This window comes from Akebia trifoliata, chromosome 7 (assembly GCF_017979445.1).
Source record: "Akebia trifoliata isolate Shusen 1 chromosome 7, ASM1797944v1, whole genome shotgun sequence".
In the NCBI taxonomy this organism is placed as follows: domain Eukaryota; kingdom Viridiplantae; phylum Streptophyta; class Magnoliopsida; order Ranunculales; family Lardizabalaceae; genus Akebia; species Akebia trifoliata.
This window is the reverse complement of record NC_141381.1, coordinates 1,172,998-1,198,365: the sequence shown is the minus strand read 5'-3', so window position 1 is coordinate 1,198,365 and position 25,368 is coordinate 1,172,998. Positions and strand designations below refer to the sequence as shown.

Genomic DNA, 25,368 nt, shown 5'->3' with positions numbered 1-25,368 from the left:
ATGGGCCTCAAAATTTTAAAACTATGTTATATATATATATGTAAATATAATCCCAAAGGCATTTTTTTTCCATTTATAGTTAATTTTTGAAATTTAAAATTTAATTTTCATTTTCAAGCTAAATTACAATAAATGTTTTCTAATATTCTTTGGGCAGTAATTCACCCTAACTAAATTGAACTCCATTCATCTTGAACTTGAGCTGTACACGTGGCATAACCTAAGCAATCTGGTAGAGGGGTAGGGCTGTTTATTGATCTAATCAGACCCAAAATATAATCCATCCTAAAACTTTGAATTCGGATCAAGGAATTGGGTTTGAACAATGTTCCCATTTGGATCGGGTTGGATTAAATTTTGAATTTTGATAAATTACCCAATAGGACAAAGATCTAATATATACCATTCTAGTTAGATTCAATTCGGGATCAGATCCAATACTTGTTGGACTGGTCCCAGGTCAACCCGATCCGATCCATTGACAGCCATACACCTGGAGATTAAGCCTTTTGTCCATCCTGTTTTCTGTTCATTCCACTAGGTATTCTTTAAAATGGACTTTGTAAAGCCCATAGATTAGAAACATTGTCAGCCCAAAATAATACGGGTTAGGGCCTTGATCTTTAGCCCCCTGAAGGAAGAGACGAGTTAAGCCGATTAAATCTAGACCGGGCTAGAGACTAACCCAGCCCACATTAGATTATGTGTATGTATGTATTGGAGATTGAATACCTATTTTGATAAAAAGTAGGACTCTAAAAAAATTTTAAAGGTGCATAAATTTATATTTTTTAAAAACTCAAAAATCAATACTAATCTATTAGGGCCAGGATTGGGCTTAATCGACTTAGGCCCAATGAAGGTTAGACCTGGTCCAAGGTACAACCCAAGTTAACTCAATTATGGATCAACAATGTCCCAATCCAAAAAGGTCCGATCCAAACACCGAGACCCGACCTGATTCTTTAATAGCCCTAAGTAGGGCTGCAACTCGGTTCAGTTTGTGGTTAAATCGGAACCGAAGCAACCTAGGTCGATTCCACTAAGTAAGAATCAGAACGGAACCAACCCAAGCCAAATTAAGGTCGGTTTGGTTCGGTTCCATGGGTTGCCAATATCCTAAAAACTTAGTTGGAAACGACATATTCTTAATCAAATAAATAACTAAAATTATATAATAAATCATTAAGTTATTCATAAGAAATCATTAATTCATTCCTAATGACATCATTAATCTATATCTTAACTCCTAAAATAATTCATAAGAACTGAATAAACTTATTTATTTGTTAAATAAGGTTCAGTTCTCAGTTTGGTTTGATTTTATAAAAGGCTTGAATCGGAACCAAATCAAATTAATCGGTTCTTCATTTTCTAAACCCAGAATCGAACCCCAACTTATTCCAAATCAAACCAAATCAACCCAAAGTTATCGGTTTGATTAAGTTCAAATCGGACCAAGCTGCACCCCTAGCCCTAAATGATGACAAAAGAAATTAAATCCATCCATTCAACCTATAGAATCTTCAGTTGACTTTTACAACGTTCTTCCACTAAAAAAAATGTGCCAAATGCCACGTGTCATCAAAAGCGAAATTGTAAACAAGATACTTCAATAAACCTGTAGTACACTATAAATTCCATCTCCTATTAACTTTTCCAACTCTCGTGCCAACCATACTTTCCCTCAATTTACGTATCTTTTTTAGGAACCAAAACATCGAACAAAATATTCTGTAGTACTCGTTGCATAATAACTAAAACACTACTATCTCCCAAGAACGCCATAAAATTTATCCACGTGGTACTTTCATTACTGTTCTCAATCTAGACCGTAAAAAGTTTGTAATCCACATAAGTTAAGTTACTCCAAGAAGCGCATTAATATCTTCTCTATTTAACGAGTCCAAGACAAATTCTCCGTATATAGAAATCTCCCACAATCACAGCTCTCTCTCTCTCTGTATCTCTCTGTAAATCAAACCCTAATCTTTCTCCGTTACGTCTCTTTTTCTCATCTATTATAAAAAAAACCTCTCATATTTACTTGAATCTCTATCGAATTTGAGATCGAAAAACCGATTTTGATTCGATCGATTGTTGAGTTTGCGACAATGGCGATAACGAGAAGAAGAGAAGGAGGCGGAGAAGAAGAAGAAGAAAATGTAGAGGAAATGGAGTACGGCAAGAAACAAGGAGGACAAGAAGAAGAGTTATCGATAGAAGAGATCTTCGAAACGAAGGAGGTTCCTTCATGGGGAGGACAGATCACCGTGAGATCTATGTTTGTGAGTTTGGTTCTTGGATTGATCTTTAGCTTCATCGTGATGAAGCTTAATCTCACGACAGGTATCATTCCCTCGCTCAACGTTGCTGCTGGTCTTTTAGGGTTTTTTTTTGTGAAACTTTGGACGACAAGTTGGTTTGGTAAGTCGGGTGCACCCTTTACGAGACAAGAGAATACCGTCATCCAGACTTGCGTTGTTGCTTCTTCTGGAATCGCTTTTAGTAGTACGTCTTTCTACAAACTCTTTCTTTTACAGATTTTACATTCTTCGTGTGGGAAATTTTGGGTATTCATCCAAGTTCGTTTCCGAGGAATTATAGGATCTAATCATCTATTTCTTGGAGTACGAATGTTATCTTACATCCGATTAATTAACTGCAATACGTGACGTACTCTTAGAAAACTATTCTTTATTGGACGTTGGATTCTTTTTCTCGATGGATACAGTCAAAATAAAATGAGAATCAAACATTTTTGTTTGTGTGGGCCCAAAAGAAAGTGAACGTGGCACCCAAATAAGATCAGATCGGGATTGGGAGTAGGATTGCTACACAGCTCATGTAGTCCCTCGAAATGAGTTGGAATGATTTGCTGTGCTGTGGCCTAGCTTTTGGGAGTATTTTCGTCATTTTCACTAGGATTTGGTCTACATTCGACTTTGATATATATAGGGTGGCGTTCGGACATCCTAAAAAGAATTAAATATTGTGTCAAACATTTTTCAATGTATGGGATAGAGGTTTCAGAATGGTCTGATTTTTTGTGAAGGAGATCATCCTCGCCAAAAATCAGCCCATTCTGAAACTTAAAACCTCATCAAAATTGATTTATAAAAATCGGACAGGCCACAATTCTTCAACTTGTATAAAAGGATTAGAAATTTCAAAATGACCTGATTTTTAAAAAATCTTTGGCTCTCTTTGGGGCCTCCGATCGCATCCCATATGCGTTCGGAGGCCCTAAAGAGAGCCAAACATTTTTCAAAACATTGGTCAGAAGTTTCATAATAGGCTGATTTTTTGTGAAGATGATTTCAAATCAGCCCGTTTTGAAACTTCTAACCTCATTAAAAGTGGTTTACAAAAAAAATTTGGTCCACGATTCTTCAACTTGTACATTAGGGTTAGAAGTTTCGGAATGAGTTGATTTTTGGCGGAGATGATCTTTTCATCCTCCCTTTGAGGTATTGGAGAGTTTCTATTTTTATCATAAAAAATTTATTATTTTTTTATATTTAGAAAAGAGGACTGTTATTGGCACACCAATTGTTACTCACAACACACCAATCTTAATGGTATTTTCATATAAATGGAAAGTGCCTTACTAATATTTGACTCGTGTATGGGAAATGATCAGGTGGTTATGCAAGCTACATTCTTGGGATGACTGAGAAGGTGGCTAGTCAAGCAGATGAAGGAAACACACCAATCAACACGAAGATACTTTCTTTACCATGGATGATTGGATTTCTAATGGTTGTGAGTTTCGTGGGCCTTTTCTCGATCGTACCTTTGAGAAAGGTAATTGTTCAAAATTCCAATACATCTTATTGTATGGTATCGTTTACATAATAATAAGAAATGTAGGACCCCCATAACATTTGTACATATGGGTCTAATTGGACTTGTCCATGGGCCTTAATTCAAATCAAGATCATCATCACCACCTATATTTATTTTTATTTTTTTATCAGATCATGATTCTTGATTACAAGTTGACCTATCCAAGTGGAACTGCAACTGCATACCTTATCAACAGCTTCCACACCCCTAAAGGAGCTAAACTAGCAAAGTAAGTTAATGACCCTAAATTTTATTTAATTAATATTAATGTTTTTAACTAATTAATTAATTAATAATTCTTATTTATTTATTTGTGGTCTTTTACAGGAAACAAGTAGCTAACCTATTCAAGTGGTTCTCCATTAGCTTTGTGTGGGCTTTTTTCCAATGGTTCTTTACTGCTTCTGATGACTGTGGTTTTGCAAGTTTCCCCACATTTGGTCTTGAGGCTTATAAATACAAGTAAATTTTCTTCTTCTTTTCCAATGTTTGCTCTATGACTCCTAATGCTTGCTCTGGTTCAAACTGAGAACCGAACCAAACTGATGGTTTTGGATTGGGTCGGTTCGGTTTGGAACAAGTTGTGGCTCGGTTCTAAGTTAAGAAAATGGACCAAGGCTTGAATGGAACCGAACTAATAATGACTTCCAACCTTTTAAGATTTTTTTATGGATCAATTAATAACCTATTATATGAAATTTCATATTCATTATTTATTTGTTTTATTTTCAATAAAAATATTTTGTTTCCAAGCAGAGTTATAGGATATTAGCAACCAATAGAACCAAACCGACCTTAGATGAGTTTGGTTCTATGGGCATTTCAGTTCGGTTCTAATTATGCCACAAATTGAACCAAGTTACACCCTTAGTTTGTCTAGGATCATATCATACCTGAAATCCAATCCAATAACTACGGTCTGAATCAAGGATTTGGGTGCCAAAAAATATCCAATTTGACAAGTTATCAGATACTTTTATTAAATTTAATGGGCTTGAATTTGAATTTGAATTTTTTAGATGAACGAACGGATTGGTTCTAGACTCGAAATAACATAATTGTTTTAGTCTAGATCTAATATATTTTGGATTGTGATTTTGTATACATATACAGGTTCTTCTTTGATTTCTCATCGACTTATGTTGGTGTTGGGATGATCTGCCCTTACTTGATAAATTTATCTATGCTTCTTGGATCTGTCGTTTCATGGGGTATAATGTGGCCACTTATCGAGAAGAAGAGTGGTAGTTGGTATGATGCAAAATATAATGGTACCAGCAGCCTTCATGGTCTTCAAGGGTACAAGGTATCTAATAAATTTTTATTGTTTAATCACTTTTTTAATTTTTTAATTTGATGTAACTATTTGATCAATTTATTTAATTTGTAATCACTTTAATTTTTAATTTGTATTTAATAGGTATTTATTGCCATTGCCATGATCCTCGGAGACGGTCTCTTCCATTTTGTTCTAGTGCTAGTGAAAACCATATATAGCTTGATCAAAGCTAAATCGAGGAACGCCTCGAACAAAGATTCGTCCTCTATTAACCCTGTCGATGGTGAACTTTCATCTTCCAGCGCCAATTCAATGAGCTACGATGATCAACGCCGTACTCAATTCTTCTTAAAAGACCAAATTCCATTGACATATGCATCAATCGGTTACGTTATATTGTCATTGATCTCAATCTTTGTCGTTCCTTTAATCTTCAAACAATTGAAATGGTACCAAATACTAGTAATCTACTTAATCGCGCCTGTCTTAGCATTTTGTAACTCTTATGGGTGCGGTCTCAGTGATTGGTCTCTAGCTTCGAGTTATGGAAAGATTGCTATCTTCGTGTTTGGTTCTTGGGTTGGAATCAATCATGGAGGTGTGATTGCAGGTCTCGCCGCTTGTGGTGTCATGATGAGCATTGTCTCGACTGCATCTGATCTCATGCAAGATTTCAAGACGGGTTATTTAACCCTAGCGTCACCTAGATCGATGTTTGTTAGTCAAATATTTGGGACATTTATGGGGTGCATCATATCACCTTTGGTCTTTTGGTTCTTTTACAAGTCTTACCCAAATTTAGGTCAGTCCGATAGCACGTACCCCGCACCATATGGTCTTCTATATCGTGGTATAGCCCTCATCGGAACAGAAGGTACATCTGCCCTTCCCAAGAATTGTCTTCGTCTCGCCATCACCTTCTTCATTATCGCAATCCTTCTCAACATAATACGGGAGACATTAGTGTATTTTAAGATCAAGGCTTACAAGTTCGTCCCAAGTGCAATGGCGATGGCGATCCCATTCTACTTAGGTGGATATTTTACGATAGATATGTGTGTTGGAAGTTTGATTAGGTTCTTGTGGGAGAAGAAGAATAAGGCGAAGGCTGACGCATTCGTGCCCGCGATGGCTTCTGGGATGATTTGTGGTGATTCATTGTGGGGGTTGCCTGCAGCTTTACTGTCTTTGGCTAATGTGAAGCCTCCCATTTGCATGAAGTTCTTGTCAAGGGTTGTCAATAACAAGGTTGATGGGTTCTTAGAAGGTTGAAAGCTGTTCCTTCACATATATCTACTTAGAAGTATCCCTTAATGATTTCTTTGTGTAAATAGCTTTGATGTTAGTTTCTATGTAAAATCTCTCTTTTATGACTTTTTAAGTTGGAACTTTGATTTTAATGGAAAATCTGGAAATAAATTTGTTTAGAATTATAAATCATGGTTTTAAAATTTGTTGAGTTACTCTCATTAGTATGACTTGTCTGGTGTAAACTTGTTGAATCAACCAGATTATTTGGCCAAGTTGGTGATCACTGTGTCATTGGTTTATGGTTGCTTGGGGAATTAATTTGTTGTCCCCTCTTTACATTGAATGGGTTCTTGATATCTGTGGTTCAGTTCCATATTAGACCTGGATCGGATCTAATCAGGTGATATCGGTTCTGGTTCGACTACCCTAAAACCCATTTTGTATGAAGTTATTTGAATCAAATATTTGAAATTTCGGTTCTATCCGAACCTTAAAAATATCTAAAACAAATTATTTGGTCTGGTTCGGTTTAGACCTTTGGAACTTGAACCCAGACTGAATCTGAAAATTTGGTTCGGTCCAGTTTGGGTTTACCCGACTGTACATCCCTACTTCCAACAATATAATATCAAACATGCACAATATTTGTTTTTGATTTGTGATACATGATTGCATTTCCCCGTAAAAAGTGTATCCCGAGGGATCTGTGTACCCAACAATTTATTATTATTATTTTACATATTTTAACCAATCAATTAACTCTAGACCGAACATCTAACCTATTAGATCAACCCTAAGTTATGTTAGTGTAACTAATGGACACTAATGACTCAATTTAATGAAACGGGTGGATCTAGACTGTAAAATTAGGTGGTGACTTCAGTCAAACTCGCTCAAAAAAATGAGTCCAACTCAGAATCATCGTATCCAATCAAGCCCTTAAAACCGAACTTAAGAAGATCAAACATGAGTCCAAACCGAGCTCCCCCCATGTTTAGCTAAGGTACAAAGAGGATTGACTCAAGCCAAGACCTTGGCAACCAAAATCATTAAGATGATATATTCTAGAAAAAAGACCTAAATAAATGCAATTTTTTCAACCCATAAAAGATAGATTTAAACAAGAAAGAATTATTTTGGGCAAGCTATGGTGCTCTGAGAGGCCAGTTGGCTCGCCCATGCTAGTCAGGTCTATGGGTTGGAACATGAAAAGAAAAAGAAAGAAGTTAAGAATATATAGATTTGAAATGAACCATGTAAGAGTTGGTGAGATGGCTAAAATTGAAGGACTTGAATTCAAATGTTCAGGTCGTCCTAAGGATTTGTCTCAAAAATTACCAAGTGCATGTGAGAGCATGGTTTTAAAATTCAGTTTCATGTCTTGTCTCATCTAGGTCCGATAACGAATCGTCTCGGACGAGTTTTCCGACACGTTTGAAATGTCTCGTTCAAAAAATAAAAAAATTGAACATGAGGTATTAAATCTCAGTCAAAAAAGTGATTTGTGCGTTTGTATCGTTCAACCATGATACTGAGTTAACTTGGACGATATGTTTTGATCTCAAATGAGTTTTGAAATCATATGTGAGAGAAGGGATTGCACATGCCTTAAGGATTAGTCAAGTTCTCCTAAGAGATCCTGATACCTTGGTTCCAAAAAAAATCAAATCAAATCAATTTGAATTTGACCAATTAGGATTATTGTTTCCGAGATGGACGATTAAATCATCCACCAAAATAATGGCATTTTCTTTTTTATTAATGGGTAACAATTGTCACTAATGGAACAAAAACAAAATAAGTGCACCATGACATGGTTGAGGTTTCTAAGATGGATGAACAAATAATTCACAAAATCAATGACATCATCTTTTTTTATTAATGGGTAACAATTGTCACAAATGGAACAAATCACTTGTAATCATCGTGTATCTAAATTGATAAACCAAGGAACGACTAATTTTGACAATTTTAATTAAAGTCATTGTGAGGCCTAGGAAACTTGTTGGAATCCATGTCGACACTTCGGATTGATTAGTGATCATAGAATTCCAAGAGATAATGAAGAAAAATCAATCACAAGAAAAATAGAACACAAACATAGAAGAAATCATTAGAAGATGAATAAATCTCTAATTCATAAGATTATCATAATGAAGTGCAATTAGTAGGTTAAAATCAAGGTTTAAAAAATAAAAGTATTTTTTATTGTTAGAGTGCAACCAATAACTAATGGTGTGCAACTAGGCGATCCCTCTTATATATATATGAGAAGCGTTCAGAGGCCCTAAAGAGAGCCAAACATTTTTCAAAATAAGATTTAGAAGTTTCTGAATGAACTGATTTTTTTGTGAGGATGATCTCTATGATAAAGAAATCATCCTTACCAAAAATCAGCTCATTCCAAAACTTCTAACCCTAGTTTATAAGTTGAAAATTCGTGGACTGTCCAATTTTTGTAAAATACTTTTGATGGGGTTAAAAGTTTCAAAATAGGCAGATTTTTTGTAAGGATGATATTCTCATCATAGAGATCACCCTCACAAAAAATCAGCCCATTTTGAAACTTCTAACCCATAGATTGAAAAAATGTTTGGCACACTGTTTGGCTCTCTTTAGGTCCTCCGAACGCCACCCTATATGTATATATGTAATTTCTCGATTTATAAAACTCATTCACTCCAAACTTAGGGTTGCTTTCAATAATTAAATTCAACTACGATAATAGTAAATTGCAAAAGTCATATACAATGTTATGTGAACAAAATTATGAATTCTCATTTGGCAAGTCAATAAAAACTACTCTTCAAAAGCAAATATTCTTACTTAAGAATACTCACCTAAATTTCATGTACGATGAAAAATACAAAATAAAAAATAAAAGAGACCTCGCAATCACTATTGAACATCAAGTAATTTGAGCTAAACTAGAACAAGTCAATTTCAAACTTCCTCAAGTCAATTCCACATTTGACATTAAAAAAACAAAAATACACCATACAAATTGTGTTTCATTATCGCATGAAAATTGCAGAGGGACAAAAATTGGCTATCATCTGGACCATTCATTCGTACAATCAACACATATCTCGAGGTACATACATGTCAAAATTTGAATTGAACTTTATGTAATTAGGGAATAATCCAAATTCGAGAGGATTCTTCCCTAATAAATAATTATTCTATTTGATAATGATAAAAAAATATTTTTAATGTAATTAAAATTAAGATTTTTCTATTTAAAGAGGTAAGTCCATTGTAAAGGGGAGGAAGGAAAAACGGAAGAGAGGGGAAAAGGAAGGAAATGAGAGGAGGAAAGGGGGAGACCAAGGAGTGGAGTTATGTAACAAATTATGAGTACAATAGAACAGTTTCTCGAGCCCGTGGACATAGGTATGTTTACCGAACCATACAAAAAATCTTTTTTTTTTTTTTGTTCTCTATTTTTTCCTGTTCTTTTATTGTTTTGAATGATAGAATCGTGACCGAGGTTGATTTCTCACAAAATCGACCTCTACGAAAATAACATTATATAGTTTTTACATATTTCTCAAGTCGAGTTGTAAACCTTAAAACAATAAAATCCAACTCAAAATTACCATATCTTGACCACGTCCCTAAAATCAAATTAAGGAGATCCAATCAATACAACCTACGAAAATCACATTTGAATCCAAATCGAGCTCTCCAATGCCTAATCAAAGTACAAAAGGGATTAACCTATTAGAAATAAGGGTGCAACTTGGTTCAATTTAAGGGAAAATTAGAACTGAACAAACATATGTCAATTCTACTAAATCAGAACCAAACTGAACTAATGTCGGTTTGGTTCGGTTGGATTTTATAAGTTGCCAAAATCTTATAAAGTTTCTTGGAAGCAATATATTTTTAATGAAAAAAAATGAAATTTCATAATTCATATAACAAATCATATTTTTCATATAAATCTATCCTTAAAAAAATCATTAATCTATGTCCTAACTCTTAAAATAATTCATAATAAATAAATAGATTTATTTATTTATTATATAGAGGTTCGGTTCTCATTTCAATTTTATACAATCCTTGAATTGATAATCAAACCAAATTTGACCAATTCTCTCCATTTTCTTAACCCAAAACCAAATTGCAACTTGTTCCAAGCCGATCCCCTCATTAAAAGATCCAAGAAACAAAAATCATTTAGATAATATTGATTTTATGTCTATTTGAGAAAAAAGCCTAAATAATTTCCTTTTTATATTTTTTTCTTCTCAAAGCATATGTGAAGATAAATATCGATTTGAAATCATTTTGAATTTGGTCAATTAGGATTGGTGTTTCAAAAGTCAATAATAAAATAATCCATGAAAACAATGGCTCCTTTTTTTATTAATAGATGACCAAGAAATTAATGTACCAAAAAACAAAATAGGTGCACCCTGAAATGTTTTGAGGTATAATCCTCCATTTTTCATGTCAAGTGGGATTTTCAATTAAATCATCGATGTTAATATGTCTAATTTATATATGAATAATGCTGAAGTAACATCATAAGGGAATATTGATGTGCACATAACCATAGATGCTTTCATCGAGATCTCACTTATATCTTGATGAAAAGCATTTATGGTTCTAGAACGTGTCCACATCAGCCGATGTCTTCGAAAATATTACTCTGCCACGACTCTAACACGTGTACACATCAACCGATGTCCTAGAAAATGTTACTCTACCACGACTCTAGTACGTGTCCACATTAGCTGATGTCCCTAAAAATGTTACTCTCGCACGACTCTTTATATATTTATAAAATACTCACTTTGGCACGACTCTTTATGACTAAGTTAACCAGTTTTTAAGTTTAATTCTATAGTAATAATTAATAACAAATCCCAACTATAATCTTACGTTAAAAAAAAAAAAAAAATTATGCAATTTTACGATGCCCAAAGACATCAATTTCACATTTCATGTAGCTCTTAAAGTCAAGTTGACCTAGAGTGACCTCAATGGGAGGGGGGATATCTTGATTGCGCTCGCATGCCCATAAATGTATTTTTCTTGAGATACGAGTTGAATAAGGTCTTTAGATTTAGTGTCTTTCTCATTAAACGACATGTCATTTGTCACAGCCTAATACCCACGTGGCCTATGTGTTGGAACATCCTCGGCATGCTCTAGGGCAACGATGCCCTGTCACTTGTTGAATACCAATGGGATGTTGCCAAGTGTCATCATAAGATAACGTAGCGTCCAAGTCATTTAACACCATCCACAATTATAAAAATAATAATAATAATAATAATAATAAAGAAAGACCACACAAATTGTGTTTCATTACCCATGAGAGACTACATTATAAATTTTATTATTATTAAGAAATGCTGAAGTAACATTTAAATTGACATCGTTTGAAACAATGCTGACGCAAACCACAGATGATTTACATCGAGATACGAGTAAGAAGCATCTATGGTTACGTGCACACCAATGTCCCGAAACGATAAATTTCTACATCCGACTGAGTCCAGATGCACCCAAACCCTTAGCCATGTCCCTAAGCACAAACTTCTGAATCTTCCCAGTCGAAGTCTTCGGAAGCTCTTCCGTAAACACAATCGTCTTCGGCACCATATAATGAGGCAATCGATCTCGACAAAATTGAACGATCTCTGACTCGGTTGGTCTTTTTAAATCGGACTTCAAACTTAGAAAAGCGCACGGTGTCTCACCCCAGAACTCATCTGGCCGAGCCACAACGGCCGCTTCATAAATCGCAGGGTGAGTGTACAAAACCGATTCCACCTCAACACTACTCAAATTCTCACCACCACTTATGATCACATCTTTTGATCGATCTTTCACCTCGAGATACCCATCGGGATGCATCACACCCACATCACCCGTATAAAACCACCCGTTTTCTCTCATACACTTATTGGTTCCGATCGGATCTTTTAAATAACCCAACATGATAGACCCGCCACGTAAAACCACCTCACCGAGTGACGATCCATCCCGTTTCACACTCAATCCTGACTCAGCATCCACTACGTCGACCTCAGCCATACCAATGGTTCTAACCCCTTGCCTCGACTTCAATCTCGCTCGCTCACTCGCTGGGAACGAGTTCCACTTGGATTTCCACGCACAGGATACAATTAAACCCGCTGTCTCGGTCAAACCGTATCCGTGACTCACTATAAAACCGAGTGACTCAGTTTGGAACAAAATGGAAGCAGGGGGTGGAGACCCGGCTGTTAATATATGGACCGGGTTCGGAAGCGGTTTGCGGTCCGGTGCGTTTGCGAGCATATTGAGTACAACTGGAGCTCCGCACATGTGAGTGATTCGGTGCTTCCGTAAGTCTCCGTAGATCGTTGCAGCATCGAATTTACGGAGACAGATGTTGGTCCCACCAACTGCGGCTATGCCCCACGGAAAGCTCCAACCATTAGCGTGGAACATTGGTAGGGTCCACAAGTAAATAGGCTGCTTTGGTATGGACCAGTCAATCAGAGAGTCAAGGGTCACGATGAAAAGCCCACGATGAGAGTGAACTACACCTTTAGGAGATGAAGTAGTACCAGAAGTGTAGTTCAGAATCATTGGATCCCACTCACTTTGTGGTCGGACCCACTTGAATCCAGCATCACCTTTCTTGATCAATCCCTCGTAAGTTTGATCTTGATCAAAATCAAGATTAACGGTTGATGATTGGGTTTCGATATCAGACTCTGTGATGTAGATGAGAAGAGGGGGTTTTATTTCGGGTGGGAACATAGAGATGGCTTCGAGAATGAGTGATCGAGAAGCGTAATCGACGAAGATGAGCTTTGATTCGCTGTGACGCAGGAGGACGGAGATCGTACGTGCATCAAGACGGATGTTGATGGTATTTAGTATGGCCCCACACATAGGGATTGCGAAGTGGAGTTCGTACATAGCAGGGATGTTTGGAGCCACAACAGAGATAACTTGGCCACGTGTGATGCCGATGGATGCGAGTGAGGAGGCGAGTTGAAGACATCGACGGTGAGTTTGTGACCACGTGTAAGTAATTGTGTTGTAGACGATGGAGATGCAGTCACCGTAAACAGTAGCAGATCGTTCGAGAAACCCTAAAGGGGTTAGAGGGGCAGAGTTTGCTGGTTTGGGCTTTAGGAGATCCATGAAGATTGAGGACTCTCTCAGTCTCTCCCTCTCTCTCTCTCTCTCTCTCTCTAAATAAGTGGATCTAAAAGGATGAAGATAGAGACCTATAGCCTATGGGGGTTAGTATATAGAAGTCAATCTACGTTGCCGATTAATCAATAATCAGTAAATTATTTAAATAATTTATTTTAGATGCCCCCTTCTTTCGGAATAAAAAATTGAGTTGTATCCTTGACCTTTGACTATCTTTCAGTCCACGGTAGAATTCCTATCTAGTTGGAAGAGTGGATAAGCTCGGATACTTATTGTGATGGAAAATTACAAAATTCAAAGAGAGATTTTCTCGCATAGCTATCTTTTCTATTTTTAATTTTAAAAAAATTATTATTTATACTTAGAGTGGGATTTATTATCATAAATGATTAAATATCTATAATATTCTTAATTCTTTTAATTCAATATCTATTATATCAAAAAAATAAAAAATAAAATAACATAATAAATATTTAATTAAAAGAATTAAGAGTATTATAAAAATTTAATTTTTTAAAAGATACAGATTTCAGCTAAAGATTTTAAAAGAAAGAAATACTTTCCTTATTTAAAAAACATGATCTAATGTTATAGGGTTATACAAGATAAAATTTTATGAGTTTTGAGAAAATTTATTTAAAAATAATAAATAATAAATAAATAAAAAATCACTGTTGAATCTTAATTTAAATTTGAGAGCTTGATCACCATTCATTTTCAACACTTTGGTTCAAGTTTAAAAAGAGATTTTTTATTTTCTTTTTTAAATCTGAATTTTTAATTGATTGAAAGACTACGTAAGACTTGGACAAGTGAGGGTCTTAGTGTTCGAGGTGCTTCTAAATCCTAATCTTCCCTATATGACTTTGATGGATCAAGTGCGGATCAAATCTTATAGATCGATACAATATAGATCAAATTTGATCCAAAATTGATCTAATAACATTGGATCAAACTCTTGTCAGATTGGGTGGTTCAAATGGGACCAAACTTAATTTGAATTTCAAAATCTAAATAAATTTCATATGCTTTAAATAAAATTTTATAAATAAATTATTAACTGAATAATCTAGAACCAATCCCATGTGATAAAGATGTTTTGGTCTTTTTAATTTGAGTCAATATAATCGATCAAAAGTCGATGATCAATATGATATTTTACATTTCTAAGTTTCTCTCTCTAATTTATAAAAGATTAATGTTGGAGTGATCTCATTGGGGACATCTTGACGTGGTGATGCCCACCTATCCGTAGGTGCCTTTATTCGAAATAGAGTAAAACACATCTACAGATATACATGCCACCAAGGCAAGGTGTCTCAGGTCACGCCAGACTCTTTCTATAACTGTGGAGATGAGAGTTGATTAGACAAAGAGAGGTGGTTATTAAAGTAAGCTAAAAGTAGTCTATTATTGATCGAGGTTGTTGTTGGCAAACCATTAAATTATTTAAAGTTTTTTTTTTTTTTTTTTCTCCCTAGGGATTTTGAGATACATGCATACCCCCTCTAAGTTTTGAAGAATTTTTGAGATATCCCTTGTGTTTTCAATTTGAAGAAATGCTCCCCTTGACCTCATTTTATCCAAACCGACTAATAAAAATGAATTAATGTCCAAACCTTCAACATATAGGCAAAAATCCTTGAGTTTTCTAATCAAAATCAGTCATTTGAATCTCTTGTGTAAAAATATTTTACCTTCATCTTGACTCATGCACATGGGTGTATTAAATTAGGTTAAAAAGAATGAACCCCACTGATTCGTTACTTTAAACCATACATCTCTTATAGGTCGTGTTCAAGGGGTCAATATGTTTTGTCTTACATGGGTTAAAAGTTTTGGAATGAATTAATTTTTGGTGAAAATAATACGTATGGTGAGGAGATCATCCTTACAAAAGTGAATGCATGAAGCTTGATTCATGCACATGGGTGTATTAAATTAGGTTAAAAAGAATGAATCCCACTAATTCGTTACTTTAAACCATACATCTCCTATATGTCGTGTTCAAAGGCCAACGTATTTTGTCCTACATGGGTTAAAAATTTTAGAATGAACTAATTTTTGGTGAGAATGATATGTATGGTAAGGAGATCATCCTCACCAAAAATCATCCAAATCCAAAATTTTTAACCCCCATCAAAAGTGATTTACAAAAAATGGATGGTCTACTATTCTTCTATATACAAAATCATTCTCACCAAAAATCAACTCATCTTGGACAAAACACGTTGGCCAAATAATTGGCCCTTGAACATGACCTTATATATATACTAATGATAATTCGACACAATAAAACATTCGCGATCTATATGCAGATGGCATGGCATTGGTACAGAACCGTTGATCTTTTCCTTGTGTATCTCGACGAAAAAGATCTATGAGTTTATGCCCTTGCCATGCCAATCGTGTACAGACTACGTATGTTTTGCCACATCAATTTATCATGGCTCATCTATATATATAGTCCAATTCTTTTGGACATAAAAATAAAAGTAAAAAAAATATCAAACATGGTAGGACCATCGTCTTTGGCTTATCCTTTAAACAATTGACTTGCAAAAAAACACTTTTTTATGTTTTGGAAGATAATTTTGTAAAAATAGAAAAATAATAAATATATCTAAAAGACACTTTTTCTATTCGAAAAAGTAGTTTACAAATTAACAGTAAAAAATCAACGATCCATAATTCTAAACTATTTTTGATGTGTTAGAAATTTTAGATTGAGCTGATTTTAGTAAGGCTAGTCGGACTCTTTATCATCATCTCACTTGTCCAAGCTCTCTCCACTGTTCCAACTTCCAACCCTCAATTATAAACAAGACCTGAGACTGAGGACTTGACAGTCAAAGGTCAAGGATACTAAAGATCAATTTTTATAATTTTGATTATTATCAATTCAGTCCCAATATCTTGTTTCATGGAAAGGTGCTCTAGACAAGTAGGTTAGATCACAAGAAAATGTTTAAGATCTAATAATGTTTAGGCCAATGTTTTAAAAATTGAACGACTTATTGGATCAATAATCATCAAATATTTGTCAAATTGATCAGACCCTAGACCTTGGTCCAATTTAGTCAACTGATACATATTAATTAAAAAATAAATAAAAACTTGTATACATTTTCTTTTCATTTCTTGTAAAATACCTTTATTTATATTCATAAACATAATAATTAAGCAAAAAAAATGAAAAACTCATATTAAAAATAAAAATGATCTTAATCCAAGGTGTTAAAACTAGACGATAATCAAATTCTCAAATTTAAAATTAGAATTCAGTGGTGAAAAAGAATTTTTTTCTTCAAAAGTTCTTAAAATTTTGTCCTCTACATCATTGTGGCATAAGATCGTGTTTTGGGATGCCAAGGAAAGTGCCTTTCAATGGAAATATTGGTGGAGTTTAGCACATAGAGACTTTGGGTACATTGGTAAATTTGAAAGATAGGACATTAAGCATATTTTCATAGGTTATCCATGTCCCCTCGTGCCCCATCATGAATCACGTGTTCCATACTTCATGTTCTCTAATCATTTTGGTTTGTTGAAAGAGTTTTTCATTTAATGTGCAACTTTATGAGTTTGATGAGAAAGTTTTGTACCATATGACTAGGACCGGCAACAGTACCATTTTAATACCGATTCAAAAAAAATTTAAATATATATCCGATCAGAAAGAATTAATAAATATGTGAATCAAATCTGATCTGTTTCATTTCATTATTAATCTAAAATTGATCTCATCTGAACGCATACCTTACTTTTAAATGATTATTATTCCCAAAATTTTAAAAATATAAAATCATATAATATTTTTTTTTAATATATTTTTTAATTACAAATATAAAAGAAAATTAAAAGGACTAAAATATTTTATCTATATGTATTTATATATGAAATTAATAATACAATTTTTTTTTTTTGTGAAACTGATTGGGTAAGATTCGAAATTATTTTGGATCTAAGATTCCAATTCAAATTTGAACTAAAAATCCAATTTTTTATGTTTTTTCAGATCAGACTGATTCAAATCGATTTAGACATCGAGTGTATTTTGGATCATTGCCAACCCTACATATACCATGTGAATACGCCCTAAGTGCTAGCTAAGATTTTGGAACTATCACTCCACGTTTTGAGGAATTTTTAATATGTTCTAACAAAAAAAAAATGTTTAAGTAACCTCAAGATTAGACCTCACATTGCACACTTTGACGTGAAAGTGTATGAGAACCATAGATACTTTTCCTTGAGATATGAGTGCAAAAGCATCTTTGGATCCTACCCACTTTCACGATATGAGATCCAATCTTGAGGTGATTCCCACACTATTGGAAAAAATAAATAAATAAAATTGAGAAGAAAATCTTGGATTTTCTACCAAGGGTTAGTCTTAGGGGTTGAATAGATTATTAATAATTTACAATAGAGATTAAAGAGTTTGAAAGATTGAAAAATCATATAGGATTCCTGAAAAAAATAAAAATAAAAATATAATATAATTTGGGATGGAGATATCTAAATTTTCTACAATCGATTAAAAGCTGAGTTGGAAATGTTTGGATCCAAGATAAAGTTGAAAAGATTGTACATAAAAAAGCTGAAAAGATGGTTACGAGACAAAAATAAACGTAATGGGAAGAAAAGTTAGAGCTTTTAGCTAAAGGTTCGGGGAGACATTTAAAATTATTTATATTATATCAGTATATAAAGACAAAATTGAGGTAGTTGGTAACGTGGCACGAATGTATCCATCCACACAATACCGTGCACGGTTTCAAAACTCATCCGAGATTGAGACGTATTACTCCACTCGTTTCAGTGTCAGATATAGATGAAACGGATAGACAAGTCAATTTTTCGGATGAGATATAAAATTTTATGTTCATTTTTCATTTTATTCAACGAGAAGTCTCAAATGTATCGAAAAACTTGTTCAGGACGACTCAATATTTGACATGGACGAGACTAGACGCAAAACAACGTTGTGAAACCATGACACCGTGAGAACCATTATCTTTTAATGATGATTTTTTTTTTTTAATAATTTAGAATTTGCTATTGTTAACCCAACTTTTGTTATAACACCACTCCAAGTTATACGCAATTGTTTTACATATGAATTGGGGTGGCAATATTTCACTATTGATTGTATTTTTTATTTATTTATTATTATTATTATTATTTTATTTTGATTGGGGGGAGGGGGACAAAGACCTTGGGAGACTCTTTATGGAAAATATATACCAATTAGTCCACTAGAAAAGAATATGGACCGTCTAAGTTCAACTTAATTAAGTATTGACCTATTAAGGATATTTTTAAGAAATATCTAAAATACCTTTTTAACAACTTAACAAAATGGTTTAATCTAAAAATTTACTGAGTCAAATAAAAAACTTGACCGATTTATTTAGTTATTATTATTTTGTGAAAATTTAAAAATAATTATTTATTAAAATATATTTATAAATTCAATATAATTTTATTTGACATATTTAAGTAGATTTGCTAAATTTTTTAGTTGAATCAATTCGATGAACATTCAAGTCGAGTTTTAAAATAATGTTTTAATTATTTATATTTTTTAATAAATCTAAACATGGATCAAATTAGTTTGATGATAATTATAATCATATTTATCTCCATTGTCATCATCATCTATGTGAGTTAAAAATCATTAATTTTGGGAAGAGAAAACAAAGATTTTTTTTTTAGATTTTTTTTTTCATTGTTATATAAGAGATGACCATCGTCAAGGTTCATGGGATTAATTTTAAAACATAAGATTACTTCCAATACTCTCAAATAGACACCTTTCTTTAAACCACAAAATTTGATAAAAGGGTAATGACAACATTTTTGCTTCAAAAATTATTTTCAGACTAATATTTGATAAAATGAGATACTTTTTGATACATATTTTCAAAAAAAAAAAAAAGGTCTTTGAGGTTATTGTCCTTTTTTTTTTCTTTTTCTTTTTTAGGGTCCAAAAGAGTATATGCCACTTGGTATTTTAGGATGTAACATACACTCAAGTGGCATGACTAAGTTTGACACCAGCTCTTACCATGAATAGCCATAACACATGAAGATCAACACAATATTTTGAGCTTGAATTTGTTATTGTTTTTTTATTACGAGAAAAAGGTCAATGACTATTTTAATATATTTTGGGCATATTCCTCTAATTTTACATAATTAGTCATTTTTTTTATTGGTAAACCTATTTTAAATGAGTTTATAATTTGATGTTGCACATTGTTCGAAACAAGTCTCCCATTTTATCACCCATAGATTGTACCAACTAAGTTACCTAACACATGCCATAAACAACCAACTTGATCAATAACACATGCCATATATTTTTAATTGAGTCGTGATAACTGACTCAAAAGAAGAAGAAGAAGAAAAACACCAAAAAATCACTCAATTGACGTGGCAAGTAAATCTATTTTAAATGACTTATAATGTGGTCTTGCACGGTGTTTGAAACAAGTCTCCCCGATTATCACCCAAAGATTTTACCAACTAAACTACCTAGCACATAGCATTAACAACCAACTTGATTAGTAACACTTATATTTTTTAATTAAGTCATTATAAATTGACTCAAAAGAGGGGTGTGGCATGTGAATAGAGCCATATTTCTCATGATACACAAGGAAAATATCTATGTTTTTGTGCAGTTGAGTGGTTTTATTTTTTAGCGGATTTATCATTATTTGTATAATTTTTCACTGTTGATTGATTCTGAGTTGTTGATTAATATTTTTTGTACTCGAATCTAAAATACATGTAACTAATAAATAAAAAAATATCTTTTCTTTAAATTATAACAATAGGTGATTTAAGTAGAGAGCTGTTATTGGGACCTCACGTTTTACTTACTACACCCCCAATTCTCTTAAATTATTTACCACACCCATTTAAACATTGAATCGCATTCTTCAAATAGTACAAAGGTTTTGTTCAAATTATAATCTCAACATTACAGCACTCGTTCAACAATTTCAGTAATTGTTTACAATTATGATTAAGCTCATGTGAAATCCTAAACCCAACAAATAAGAATCTAGCAAATAAAATAACAAGGGAGCTTTTATTGGCACCCCCAACTTTTACTTAGTTTCAGTCATTCACTTACTTTCTCTTATTTTTAATTGGGGTGTAATGAGTAAAAATTGGGGTGCCAATAGTAATTCTATTTAAATATCATAGGGTTGATGGGACAAAATGAAGGAAGTGTTTGTGTCAGATTCTAAAATCAAATTCTCGTTCATAAATAGATTTTATAATCTGATGCAATATTTGATTTGGATTATACGAGTTATTATTTCAAAATAGAACAAAAGAAAGTCCAACAATAAGAATTGTTCTTCTAGTCATTTCTCGTGTTCCTCATGGACAAGTTGTCGGTAGCATTTTTTGTGCTAAATGATGAAAAGACCCTATAACAAGATTGAGGTTACATGTTCAAATATATATACCCACCAAAAAAACAAGGAGGAAAACCATACTTAGCTCCCTCCATGAGAAGTCTTCCACCAAACCCTTCCCCTTAAAGTACAAGTCTTCCACTGATCTCAACTCCATCATTGTTCTTGCAGATCTTCTTCTAAAGTTAAGTATATCTCATCTTCTTTTTCTTCTCTTCATCTATTCACCTATTTCAAAGTTCTTCCTTGTGATTGGCCATGAATCAACTTTGAAACTCATTTTTTTAGTTAAAGATTTGAATGCGAAATTAGAACCTTAAATATTGGGTTCCACAACTCGAAGATGAAAATAATGTCATGATATGTCTATGGGCAATTAGGTATATTTTTACTTGCTATTGGGCATAGTAGTAAAAATTTTACCATTCAAAATGAATTCCAACATTCTAAAGAAAATAATAAGTCGATAGTTTCGTAAGGTATTAATTGCATTTGCAAAGTTCTCTAAGGAAATGATTGTTTTCCCAATCATTTAATGAGGCACCACCATAAATTCGTTGAAAGTACATGTTATGATTTACAGCATTGTATTGATGGAATTGATGATGTAGATACGTGGACTTCAAAATCATTGGGAATATTGAGTTCATCTACACGGGTTTCGGAGTCGCTACCATTCAATTAAGATGTAAATGGACACCATAGAAATATTTTTGAAATTTATTTTTTCTTGACTAGTAAAGTACCTCTTAAGAGGGTTTACTCTCTAACTCTATTGTCATCAAATAAGATAAGAAAGATGAATAACTGTTATTCTAAGAAACTTAAAGTGCAAAAAAAATAAAGAAAGTAAAGTATCTACACTATAAATTAAAATTGCAAGGAAATAAGGAATGTAAAACAACACAATCTAATTCTCTCAAGAAACTTATTGGGAGAGATTACCTCAAAGAGGAATAACTCTCTCTCCCCAAGCCTTTAGTTAAGAAAATGTAAATCTACATTACTAAACTAGAAAGTATGTAAACAAAGAAAGAAAATGCTTGAAAGTGAAGAAGGGATAGTGAGAATAGGAAGATTAAATGAGGAAAATAAAGAGTCTAATACCACCTTAGTTTTCTTCTTTTCATTCTTCTTTTTTTTTCTTGAGTTTTTCTTCCATGGACTCTGAGAGAATATGAAAACTTAGAAAGGATTGAGAGAGATTTAGGTAGAATTTTAAATCCTCAAATTAGCTCCTCCTTTTTTGCCTTTGAATGATCTCTTATTTATAGGATTTTGGGAAATCATTGGGGATAAATTGGTCTTAAATCTTCAAGTTCTCAATAATTTCACTAAAACCTTCATGAAAAGTCATAATTACTCTTTTTCTCATTAGCCTTAATAGTTTTTAACCCACTTATGGGTCTCACCAATTATGATCATCAATGGGTAAGATGGTAAAAGTCTAAAAGTTCTAGAGAATTCTTTGGAAGGGATAGAATGATCCTAAGACTTTTCAAATGACATGTAATTAGATAAAAGGTTTTTGACTTCTTTAGTCACTTTCCTTTAGAGAATCTCCAATAAACTAGGGATTAAAGGTTCAATTGGCACAAATTCTAAAAAAAATTATATGGAGGACAAAGTAATCATGGACTTTGGAAGATAGTCAATTTACATTGAAAGTTATGGGAACTCTTTGATTTTTGAAGAATATTAAGTGGGTTAAAATGGGAATGAGTCCTAACAAACTTGGGTTACGGAGGTAATTATTATTGAATAGGAACCAAGCAAGATAAAGTATTTGTTAGGAGATTTGAGAAATTACGAGAAGACCAAAGTGGTGAAATTTATTGAAGAGTTGAAGAGGGGTAAAAAAAAGTAAAACTGAGAGAACATATCAAAATTTGTCTCTGGCTTGGGTAAGGTCATTTAAAGATTAAATATGGTCTGACCGAAGGTAAGGTTTAGTCATGATTAAAATTTCTTCTAAAAATGACTTTTGTGCCATTTGACTTCTCGAAAATTGGGTTTTAAAACTTTTGGAAAGTAACTTGGGCCAAGTCTATTCTCGGAAGGTTCTTGATGATCTCGGGCTCAACCCAAGCAAAAATGGGGTGTCTACAGATGGAATACACATTCCTACGATTATTTCATTGATCGTCCAAATTGATTATATATTTGAGAGGAAGGGAGAACCCACAAAAATGTAATGGTTGTTTGTTCATCTGATATGTAGTTCACTTGGATATGGTTCGGGTGGGGATGGAACAACACGTGATTCACATATTTCGTTGGAAGCAATGCATACTCAAAGATTACATTTTCCTCATATTCCACCAGTAACTACGAAGTTATAATAATCAAATTAATTTTATTTTCTAATTTTCTTAGATTATAAAAATATATTTTATTTTTTTATGTATGTAAATATTATGAGGTCAATGCATGTTATCAAAATATGTCATGATTTCTTGCACCATTACGAGGTGTACAATACATATGCAAGACAATGGTTGTGTAGGTCTCATTCATCTTTAATCAACGTTATTGAAAGATATTTTGGTTCTAATTTTCCAATTTTAAAGACAATGCCTTCATATTTTTTTAAAGACTCAAGTACTTATTGTGGTTTCTACACGTACCATATATAATTTCATGACAAGATACCAATAGATTATTCAAAGAATATGGGTGAGATGAAGTGATCATTATTGATAGTGACGATGAGAGTAAATATATTGATTTGCATGAAGGTCTATTATCATGACAACTCGATGATATGGGTGCATTTAGAGAAATGCTTGCATGTGTACTAGAATGAGACCTACAAATGCAATGACAAGCCTTTAATTTTTTTTTAGTTTTTATAGGAGAGTATGATTTTTAACTTAACGAGATGTTATTTTATTTTGGGATTAAAATAATGTACATTCCTAATTGAAAATTTTATTATCAATTATATTTTATTAGAGACTCATCAAAAGTTTATATATTTGTGGTAAATAATTTTTCTTTCATTTTTAACAAAAGTTGAAATTTGTGGACTACTTCGAGACAACAATCAAGGATGCATTTGAACATTTTTGTTTTTATTTTTATCCCATTAATTTGGAAAGATATAACTTGGTCAATTTTGATATAAAATCAAATTTCAAAAAATGGTATTGGCCAAAACATTCTTATTTTTTAGAATCATGATAATCTGACTACCTCACGTGACAAACTCTATCGACTACCTTGATGTGATAAGTTCGGGAATTGTAGATCTGCGCTCTTTAGGATACACGGATGTACTTCCCCATAAGAAAGTGTATTTCGAGAGAACCATGTATCCTGAAGAGCACACATGTATCCCGAAGAGCACAGATCTACCCTAAGGAGAATAGATCTACGATTTCCTAACTTGTCATGTCAAGTAGTCGATTGAGTATGCCATGTGGGGTAGTCAGATTATCAAGATTCTATTCTTTATTGTAAAACCAATTTTCAGAAACATTTTGGCCAATGAGATATTGGATTTTGAAAAACAGTTTATACAATCTACTTTTGATAATCCATAATAAAAACAAGAATCAGGTTCTACAACCTGTTGCAAACGCCCCCTAAGTTTTCGTTAAGGCATTTTCAAGCGAAACATCAAAAGTTCTATATTAATACAAACAGTAAAATGATGTCTCCGCTGAGCGTTGTCAGCGGCGCATTGATATTTTTTTCTAGGTTCTTGTTAACGTGTGCCCTAAGGGCACACGTTTAAATGCATTAAATACACCTTCAAAAGAAGCACCTGGGGGTATTTTTGGTAAAAAAAATGTTTGAGGTCAGTTTCGGTACAAAATTTAGATCCCAAAGTGTATTTAATATAGTTTAAAGTGTGCCCTTAGGGCACGCGTTAACAAAATCCTTTTTTCTTTGTACGGTGATTCAGACGTATCCCTCCATATATTGATGAATAATTGAGATACCCCCTATTTCTTCAAACCGATGTTTTATGCTCCTTGACTTTGTCACCTATGAGGAACTAACAATGAAATGACTTCAATAACCTTGTATTCAACTTTTATTTTCAAATTGATGATTTATGCCCTTGACCTTCGTGGTTTGGTCATCTATGAGAAACTAACAAAAAAATAAATATCGTAGATACCATTGTCTTGAACTTCAAACTAAAAATAATTAATTTGTTTCTCTCTAGAATCCATCATCTTCTATCTCTAGAATAACATATTTTACCATTTTATTGAATCGTAAGATTTTCTTCAACCCTCGAACCTCGAAAACAAGGTAGGATATTTTTTTATGGATATAAAAAAATATAAGAATTTGAACTTAGATCCATAACTTAGTTGGCTTGACACATTGCAAAACAACCTTGAGGTTGTGAGTTCAAGTCCA

At 33.3% G+C, this 25,368-nt stretch overlaps 2 protein-coding genes across 2 annotated transcripts; one reads left to right on the top strand and one right to left on the bottom strand.

The window, feature by feature from the left end:
- The first annotated feature begins 2,017 nt into the window (after positions 1 to 2,017).
- LOC147397878 (putative metal-nicotianamine transporter YSL7) lies at positions 2,018 to 6,565 on the top strand. Its single transcript, XM_086446952.1, has 6 exons — positions 2,018 to 2,511; positions 3,644 to 3,807; positions 3,981 to 4,078; positions 4,177 to 4,311; positions 4,963 to 5,155; positions 5,270 to 6,565. The coding sequence occupies exons 1-6, from the start codon at positions 2,115 to 2,117 to the stop codon at positions 6,398 to 6,400; spliced, it is 2,118 nt and encodes a 705-aa protein (XP_086303078.1). The 5' UTR covers positions 2,018 to 2,114; the 3' UTR covers positions 6,401 to 6,565.
- A 5,098-nt stretch (positions 6,566 to 11,663) lies between these two features.
- LOC147397877 (2-methylpropanoate--CoA ligase CCL4-like) lies at positions 11,664 to 13,610 on the bottom strand. The gene has a single exon (XM_086446951.1). The coding sequence runs from the start codon at positions 13,532 to 13,534 to the stop codon at positions 11,873 to 11,875; it is 1,662 nt and encodes a 553-aa protein (XP_086303077.1). The 5' UTR covers positions 13,535 to 13,610; the 3' UTR covers positions 11,664 to 11,872.
- Between the last annotated feature and the right edge of the window lie 11,758 nt (positions 13,611 to 25,368).

Coding starts and splice junctions, on each gene's coding strand:
- LOC147397878 (XM_086446952.1), top strand. CDS start 2,115: ATGGCGATAACGAGAAGAAGAGAAGGAGGCGGAGAAGAAGAAGAAGAA. Junction 2,512..3,643: donor TTCTGGAATCGCTTTTAGTA/GTACGTCTTTCT, acceptor GGAAATGATCAG/GTGGTTATGCAAGCTACATT. Junction 5,156..5,269: donor ATGGTCTTCAAGGGTACAAG/GTATCTAATAAA, acceptor TGTATTTAATAG/GTATTTATTGCCATTGCCAT.
- LOC147397877 (XM_086446951.1), bottom strand. CDS start 13,534: ATGGATCTCCTAAAGCCCAAACCAGCAAACTCTGCCCCTCTAACCCCT.